This window comes from Natrix helvetica (genome assembly GCF_964273705.1).
Source record: "Natrix helvetica genome assembly, chromosome: 11".
Classification (NCBI taxonomy): Eukaryota; Metazoa; Chordata; class Lepidosauria; order Squamata; family Natricidae; genus Natrix; species Natrix helvetica.
In genome coordinates this window covers 20,086,700-20,095,466 of record NC_138562.1, presented here as the reverse complement: position 1 = coordinate 20,095,466, position 8,767 = coordinate 20,086,700, and the positions used below count along the sequence as shown (strand labels likewise).

Sequence of the window (8,767 nt, the reverse complement as noted above, 5' to 3'; positions counted from 1 at the left end):
ACCAAACTTCTTGGATAAAAAGCAAATTATCCTCAAGGAAAACAAAGTCCAGTTGCTTATTCACAAAGTACTTTTGAAACTATTTCCCAAATCTACGTTTTATCGGTTGGGTAGATGCAAACGTTTATGCGTTGCAAACCAAATGTATACACAATGACTTGGGAGCAAGTCCTATTAAGTACCTGCACATAAAGTTGCTACTGCAACGAATGAGAGTTGTTTGGTCTAATCCGTTATCCGTGCAATCTTTAGAAGCTTTAAGTTGAACTTATTTCCCGTGGCTTATTCCTTAATTGGTGACAAAAACAGCTTTTCATCTCCAACCAGAAGCAGCTTAGCTGAAGAAGGAACCAACCTGCACACTCGGTGAGAAGAAGACCTCCCAACAGTCCGAGGACCAAGGCAAAGCCGTGGTGGGCCATTTTCCTTCAGCTTCACAGCAGCTTTGCTAACGTCGCAAGAATGGGCACTTTTGGATCACTTGTTACAAAGGGGTAAGTACATATTTGTTTTGGATTTAACACAGCGGTCAACTTTTCCCTCAAGGTCCTCCCATGGGCCTTTCCAGATGCAAAACAGCAGCCTAAACAAGGTGCTAGTGGCTCAGTGGCTAAGACAGTTACTTGTCCCAGCTTCTGCCAACCTAGTTTAAAAGCACCCCACTCCAGGGGAAGGTTACTGCAAAATCACCATTCCCTCCCGATCAGCTTGGACTCGGGAGGGAGAGAATAGATGGGGGTGGGGCCAGCTAAAGGTGGTATTTGCGGGTTCTCCAAACTACTCAAAATTTGCGCTACCGGTTCCTCCAGAACTGGTCAGAACCTGCTGAATACCATCTCAGTGATGGACCCATCTCTGTAGGAGGAGGATGGGAACTGAAGATCAAAAACGACTGAAAGATGACGAGTTCCCCTTTATATACAGCTGAAGTTTCTCAGTGATTTGCAATAATCCAGTTAAAGTAATCTCTCCAAACAAATATAAATAAATGCAAAACCAGCTTTGAGAGGTCTCCATTCAGAAGCCCTTTCCCCTTGTTGAATGATACCAGGACGGCTGGGAGATGAATAAATACGGTGAGTAATTCATCAAGCTGGCAGATCCTGCTGGCATGCTAACAATGTTCTCAACTGTTAAAAAAAGCACTTAAATGTGTTTTAAGACTGGGCAGCATTAACCGAAGCATCGTATCCAGATCGGTAACGAATTCAGATTGGTTGGAATGCACCTGGAGGCTGGAATCCAGCTCCCTTTAAAAAGGATGCAGGAAAGCCAGACATTACTAGGAAGTCTGGAACCCAAGGCCTGTGTGGAGCACTTGAGGTCATTGGGATATTTAGTGTGTAAAAGAATGATTGTGATGCAAAGAATATCTATATTTCTGGGTGAAAAGGGGAGAAATGCTGAAAGTCCCTGGGTTTTATGCCCTCTCTGGGCTTTGAACTTCCTGGGGCACAGGAAGTGTATCCTGATTGGTTGCTCTCAGAGGTCATAGCTTGCTTTGTAGGTTGTCTGTGCTAGGTTTGGTTGAAACTTGGTGGGTGGTGCAATGAAGGGCAATGAAATGTAAAATAGACTGGCTCAGGCCTTAATGGCCCGTTGACAAAGGTGGAGGGGGCTATTAAGAGTGAGTCTGTTTCCTGCCTAAAAACATGTCTCTCCATTTCTCACCCAGAGAAATATAATATTCTGCCCTTTTAATATTTCCTAGGCTATTTCATTCTTCTAGGAGTGGGTGCTAACTTCCTACAGAGGGATGGATAAAGAGATGGATGAATGGATGGAGGGAGGGAATTCTAATGAAAATCTAGCACTAGAGCAGAATAGCAAAGTTGGAAGGGACCTTGTGGGTCTTCTAGTCCAACCACCTTCTCAAGCAGGAGCCCCAATACACCTCAGACAAATGGATGTCCAGTCTCTTCTTAAAAACCTCCATCATTGGAGCACCCACAGATTCTGGAGGCCAGCAGCCATCCTACGAATCGATTGTTCTCACTGATAGGAAATGTTTCTTTGGTTCTTGAAAGGCCAAACAAAATTTTCTTTGTTGATTCATATTTTTTCAGTTATATAAGCATATCCAAGCGTGTTCTTTCTGGTAAGCAGCATTGTTGATTTGTTTCTGGTTTATTTCAAGATAATTTGATTTCCGGCCTCAATCATTGATAACTACAACGAAGCAAGCCAAAAAATTAAAAAGATTTGCTGTAGGATAATGGTGCCAGTGAAAAAGATCTGGAATGAAAGGGTAAAGCAATGTAAGCCGGAAAAATAGATATAGTCTCAACTAATAAAAGAGGAAGTTGTCAACTAAAATCCAACGAAGGACAACAGATGGCCCATCCATCCATTACCAAATGTGATTATCTTAGCTGCGTCTTCTGATTCCTGTCCTTGAGTCCCTTCTTATTTCATATTTCAAACTCTTTGAATCAAATTTCAGAAACTCTGAGCAGTTTGTTTTTTTCAAGTCAAAAGCCAGTCAAGTTTCATTCTCCTTGGTGGTACTCGAGCAATCGTATCAATTTGTTCAGATCAAGCCCTGATGGAGTCATTTGGAGTCAGAAAATGTTTCCACCTAAAGTTCTGATGGATGCCCTGTGAATTATCTCTTTCCGCTTAATCCTGAAAATGTTTTTGCAGATTTGGGTGCCTGCTATGCCAATTTAATACAGCACGGCCTAAGAGCTGCGAGATTGAATATTTCTGGCTTTTTCTGCTTCCTCTTACCTTGCAAATGAGTTACACTGGCTCTGTTTCGAATAACGAAAAGCATCCAAGCAGCGAAGCACTTCAGATACAGAAGGTTAGTGCATCTCACAAATACAAGGAAAAGCTAAGAAGAGGCAAAAGAGGAATTCTTACTGGGGTGCAAAAAACAAACAAACACCAGTTTGCATCTATGTTACTACTTCTTTGCAACCTTTAGGAGAGGACGGTCTGTCTTCTTCCCCACCCCCACCCCAATAAAGGTGGCGCCTGAGTCTAATTAGCATGCAGGGAAATGTGTAGTTGTAGCTGGCCTCGAGACACACACACACAATCCCCAAAAAATCCAGGAAGGTTTTTCTGTCTGAGTCTCAAGAGTCTCAGCAGGAAGGTAATATAACACCTGCTTTTAACACCTGTAACCAGGAACAGATTAAAATTGCACTGCGATGAATGCTGCAAATTTCATCAAAAGAGCAAAATGATAAAACCAGGTTCTTGCGATGGGCTCATTGTCCCTTAAAAAGGAGTCTCTTTTCTCCTGTCTTCTCCAAATTCCTGCCTGTTATGAAGCCCAGCTAACTTCATTGTTCCATAATGCTGCCTTTCAATTACTTATCTTTCTGTGTGTGTGTGTGTGTGTGTGTGTGTGTGTGTGTGTATGTGTGTTCCCCCTTTCTCTCTCTATTCAAAAGTGCTCGGCTTGCCCTCCTTCCTGCTTCTTTAGGAAAGAGAAGCAAAATATTCATATTTCTTCCCATCACAGACTCTGTCATCCCCCTTGGATGGAAAGCCAAACTAGACCTGGGAAAGGCCATGCCAGGTTCTATGACTGTATTCACAAGATTGACTTTTGCAGGATCTCTTGGGTGCAGTCTAACTTTGTCCCATTTCTTGTCTCCTACTGTTCTCCTCCTCCTCCTCCCCTCTTCCTCCCCTCCTTCTTCTCCTCTTCCATCTCTTCCCTCCTCCTCTTCTTCTTCCTCCTCCTCTTCTCCTCCTCTTCTTCCCCTTCCTCCCCTTCTTCCTCCTCCTCTTCCGCCTCCTCCTCTGAACAAGGGTCTGGCAACTTCAGACAACACTCTTTCAAGAATCTCCCCCCCCCCGCCGCCCCCAGAATGAAGTGCCTAGAATCAGTCCCAAAACTGGCCAGGCCACCTCAGCTCTAAAATCCCCACATTGTTCCCCCCCCCCCCATCGCAGAGTGGAGGCCAGTGATAAAAAAAAAAAAAAACCTAAACAAAACCTTTCTAGAGTTTTTCTGCCTCACTCAGGCATGCAGAGAACTGATGTTTGTAGATATTGGTGGCCAATGTTACCATACATAGACAGATTTAAATAACAGCAGCGGGCTATTTATAGCCTCGCTGCAGGCACCTTTCCAACATCTTGCTCCCACCCCACCATCGTTGTCTGCTGTTAAATAGCTGATCCAAATTAAATAACAGCGACAGGCGACTGCTGGAAAATGAGGTTTCTGCTCTTGGTTTCCATGACATCCAGCCCATCGTCTTTTGCATCCCCAGGTGGACTCACAGACCATCCTGTGGGACAAAGAGATGATTTTTTGGCCATTCCTAGGGCTGGCGTGGCTTGTGGGCAACCCCACGACAAAGGCATATTGTTTGAGAGACCCTCCCAGGTTTCCCCTCCCCCAAATAATGTTTTGGTTTTTTGTTTTTTTTTTAGCAGCTCTTGCCTATTTTTAGAAGCATTGGCTCAGTTGAAGCCAACCCTGTTAGGGAAGTGAATTGGATCCACCCCTGGGGAAAATCGGAGGTTTCTTTGGGACAGATCGCAGAGCGAAGAAGTGTGTTAATTAACTCGGCACCTCTAATGGAACCCGTATTTATACCTAAAAGAAAGATCCCTTCTACCTACTCCATCAAATAATTGAACGATCATAGCTGCCCCCAAGGGGCGCTTTGAAAATTGTTCGAAGGTAGATGTGGCTCACTCAACAAAGGAGACCATAATTGTATCTCACCAGCATGGAGCACCCAGATGAGCAGAGATTAACCACCAACATTAACTTTAGACCAACAATCAAGCCAGTAAACAACACCACAATCAAGGACCTACCAATTCTGACAAATCGCCAAACAATAAACCACAGTCTAACCCAGGAACCGCCAAGAACCTTCTCACCAACACTGACAGGGGAAAGACCACCAAGCTCAGAGAGCAACAAGGACCCCACTTTCAGACCCGTCAAGGACACAAAGAAGGCCCCAGGGGTGGAGAGTCAGAAAGGAAATGTTTACTACATCACAAGAGTTTCTACAGCTGAGAAATAAGAGTATTTGTGTTCGTTTAAAGCTCAGCACATGGGAGCTGAGACAGCCAAGGGAACGTGTTGTGACAAATCAATGATACAAATTCCTTGGATTTCCAGAGCGAAGAATAAACACCGGCTGCGTTGGGTGGGGGAGGAAGATGGCTGTTCCAATCAACACCCCAGGGAGCTCTTTAGCACACCTCAAGCAATTATGGGTCAACAAAGCCTAGATTAAGTTGGACTTCCCTGCTGTGGATTTTTTTTAAAAAAGATTTCCTTCCCATTCTTAAGAGATTAATCGGAGATGTTTGGAAACAGTCTTCCAGAACTGCGCTTTGAATTGTCCAAGGTAGTTAGGGGACACACTGCGTGCACATGTGCCGCGCATTGCTCACACATGCTTAGTTGACTGAAAATTGTTCTGTGCATGCGCAGAAGCCTGCCGGCAACGGCAGAAGAGAGCGGGGAACCAGTTTGGGGGCGTGGCCAGCCTGGGTCACTGCCGGTTCTGTGACCCAGGCTAAATTGCCACTACCAGTTCGGCTGAACCGATCCAAACTGGGAGCAACCCCCCTCTGGAGAAGGTGCAGAGTGAGTTGAAAAAGACCAAATGGAATCCTCATTTCAATGCCTCATTTATACCGGAGGAGTTTTGGTTGACTTGTCAGTTCTTAAAAAATTCAAGGGAATTTAAATTGCTCTGACTTGCCTGCACCAGCCGGCATGGTATTGCTTCTCAATCTGTTAAATATTTTGTTAGAACAGGGCCAGGGAATGTTGTAATGAAACGGAGATAGTAATGAGACAAATGGAGGAGCTGTGTAGGAATTTATTAACTGCAGGAGGGAAACTTCTTTTGCTGGGCGCTGAGTGTGGATTCCTGGCTGGCTGGTTCCCAGAGTGAGCCTGGATCATCACAAGACACCCCATCCTTTGGAAATCCCTTCCCTGCCAATATATTTGGCATGCACCTGTTGGCAAGTTTGCTGCCTCTCTACGTCATCCGTGGGGTTGGGTTACAGTGAGGAATGGACCAAGGCTTCGTTGCCTCTTAACCCTTGGCAGATGCCATTCCAGGTATTTCTCTGAGTCAGAGAAAAGGTTTGGACTGGAGGAGGGGGGCTAATTTTAAGAGGGGCATTTCCTATGGAGGGGAATCTTCCTCCACCACCAAGCAGAGGGATAGTTCACTGACTCCGTTCTGAAGACCGAAGACCACCAGGCAAGGAGAAGGTGGTATGGTCTGATGGTAGGAGGTGTTAAACTACCTCTGTGTGTCTGTGGGTAGCTGTTACTTTTGGATGAATCCTGGTGTAAATGATTGAGAAACTATTCTGAGGTCCAATTAGGATTAAGACGGCAGGCTGGAAACCAGGAGACTGTGAGTTCTAGTCCCGCCTTCGGAATGAAAGCTGGTTGGGTGACTTTGGACCAATCACCAAGAGGCAGTGAGTTCTAGTCCCGCCTTAGACATGAAAGCTGGCTGGGTGACTTTGGTCCCATCCTCCTCTTTCAACCCAACCAACTTCCCAGGGTTGTTGTTGTGGGGAAAATGGGAAGAGTAGGAATGTATATTAGATAAGTTTGCCACCTTGAAATGTATTTTTAATGACGAGATACAAGGCAGGATACAATGAAACCATGAAAGAAAAATCTACAAGTGTGTCTACAACAGGGGTGTCCAAACTTGGGAACTAAGTCTTAAAGTTCCCAAGTTTGGACACCCCTGGTCTACAACATTTGGAAATAAAACTATAAGATCTCAATTCAGGGAAACTAAATTAGTTGGAACATTGCGTGGCTTTTTCTGTGATAATCCACCAGTTCTAACATTTCCTCTCTAACCAGTTGAAAGTTCATCATGTTATTATCTAAGCATTCCTTGAGATCACTTTAATCCCACTTGAATTGAATCTCATGTTTTTTTTAAAAAAATGACTGGAGAAATGGAGGGGCAACGCAGACGACCATTCCATTCCAAGGGTTTAAGTGACATATTTTGATTTCTCCTTCACGTTAGGAAATGACTAGATGTTTGGAGCCCATTTGGAGGTAACCTGCTTCTTTTCCACTCTTGCTTGCTGAAGAAGGGAGAAGGGGAGGGGAACTTCCCGGAGACACAAAGAAAGATTTCTTATTTGTAAAAGCCTGAGACCTTCAGGTCATGTGCTCCCTGGCGAAGGTCAGATCTTGCAATGTGACCACAGAAGGAGGAACATGGAGTCATGATGCCAGGCTTAATAAAAACCCTAGTACTGTACTGACCTTTAAGCTGGGAGCCTAAGATCCAGCATTGGCTGCTGTGGAAATTGTCCACAAAGGAAGGCCAGCTTAGAGTAAAAGATTGAAGCTAACAGTTCTTTATTCATTATTGTGCCCATCATCTCTGGATCCAAAGGAACCAACAGTCTGTGCATCCCTGCCCCTTTGGCCAAACAAGGGTTTCTTCAAACCCCGATCTCTCTTACGATGGTGGCTTATTTTGATCCTTGAAGCTTGTTGCGTCACCTGTTGGAAATAGAAGTGCTGTTACCGCTGGGATAAAATTGGGATTTTGCAGAGCTCCTCCTGCTGCTTCGAATGCGTAAAAAGGAAAGACAGGGAAACGAATCTGTGAGAAATAATGTCATAAGTGAGAACGCCGACGACTAAAAAAAAAACCAGACCATAAATGCCTGAGGTTTGTTTTCCTGAAGAGGTTGCCTTGAAGCTGTAAAACGAGACGTTTGCAGCTGCTCTTCCAGGCCCCTTCTGTCAGGGCAATTCTGGAAAACAAAACAGCTTGGAGGATCCTGCTTCGTCTAAAAATAGCAAGAGGAGGCACCGTGTGACTTCTCACTTCCTTGCCCAGGGAGCAACAGGTCTCTGCAGATTGGACCTCAAACCTTCACCTGGTTGGGGGGAAGAGAACAAAGCTTCTATCCCATCGTTCTTCTCGGTGGGCTTCCTGAGCTGGAGATTGCTGGAGGTTGTTTTCTGCAGCCCAAGCCTGCAGGAGAAGCCAGGAGGAGATATTGAAGGACCAGGGTGGATGTTTCTTGTATTCATGGCCAGCGAGCAGGAAAGAAGCATGGCATGGATTAATTTGGGATTTTTCTAAAAGCTAAGGTGGTCTTTGAGCACCAGCCTAGCCTCCCGACTTTCAGCTCGCCTCTTTTTCTGATCAAGGTAGGTGGCAGCAATAATTCAGAGGGTGGGGGCAATTGGACATCCACTTATGGAGTGAAAGGGTCCATCCGTGGTTGAAATTTCAATGGATGGGAGGCAGCCCCATAAATGGGACTCTTAAGTTGCCTTTTCCCTGGACAATCTGGGTATTTAATCTACCTGTGAGCTGGACAGCCATATGAAATTGTTTCATAAATTTAGCATCCAGGAAGAGGAAGAATTTCTCTCCAGACTTGCTTTCTTCAAAGTTGGCTTTCTGAAACTCCTTCTGTCCACTTCTTGGTCTCCTCACCTTTTTCCCTCAACGCAGAAAGGACGGTTTTTCTTTGGAAAGCAAAGAAAGGAGTCTCAACCCACCTTCTTTAGTTCTTTCTCATGAATATTTAGCTTCCTTTGTTCCTCAGTTCTCCCAAGGGAAGAAGCTCTCATCTTCCAAGTGTTTGTCAACAATAGCCCTGCTCGGATAGTAAAAATAATACGTGACCATATTGGAAAACTCTGCAAAACTGGAGAGCAGCCAGCAAAGAGAAGATGAGTTTGCTATTTCTTGACACCCTTTTGCCTGGATTCTGAGAATTTCTGGCCACCTTCTTGAAAATATCAATCCTTTCC

At 44.8% G+C, this 8,767-nt stretch overlaps 2 protein-coding genes across 3 annotated transcripts in view; one reads left to right on the top strand and one right to left on the bottom strand.

The window, feature by feature from the left end:
• The window catches only part of F9 (coagulation factor IX), a 17,642-nt gene extending 17,130 nt beyond the window's left edge, over nucleotides 1-512 (bottom strand). The window contains exon 1 of the mRNA XM_081963730.1: nucleotides 356-512. Coding sequence (XP_081819856.1) covers nucleotides 356-422 — 67 coding nt within the window. The 5' untranslated portion in view covers nucleotides 423-512. The remainder of the gene's footprint in view (nucleotides 1-355) is intronic.
• Nucleotides 513-7,730: 7,218 nt separating this feature from the next.
• FGF13 (fibroblast growth factor 13) overlaps nucleotides 7,731-8,767 on the top strand; it is a 101,635-nt gene continuing 100,598 nt past the window's right edge. For both annotated transcript variants that reach the window (XM_081963833.1, XM_081963829.1), the window contains exon 1: nucleotides 7,731-8,155. The gene's annotated coding sequence lies outside the window, so the exon portion shown is untranslated. The remainder of the gene's footprint in view (nucleotides 8,156-8,767) is intronic.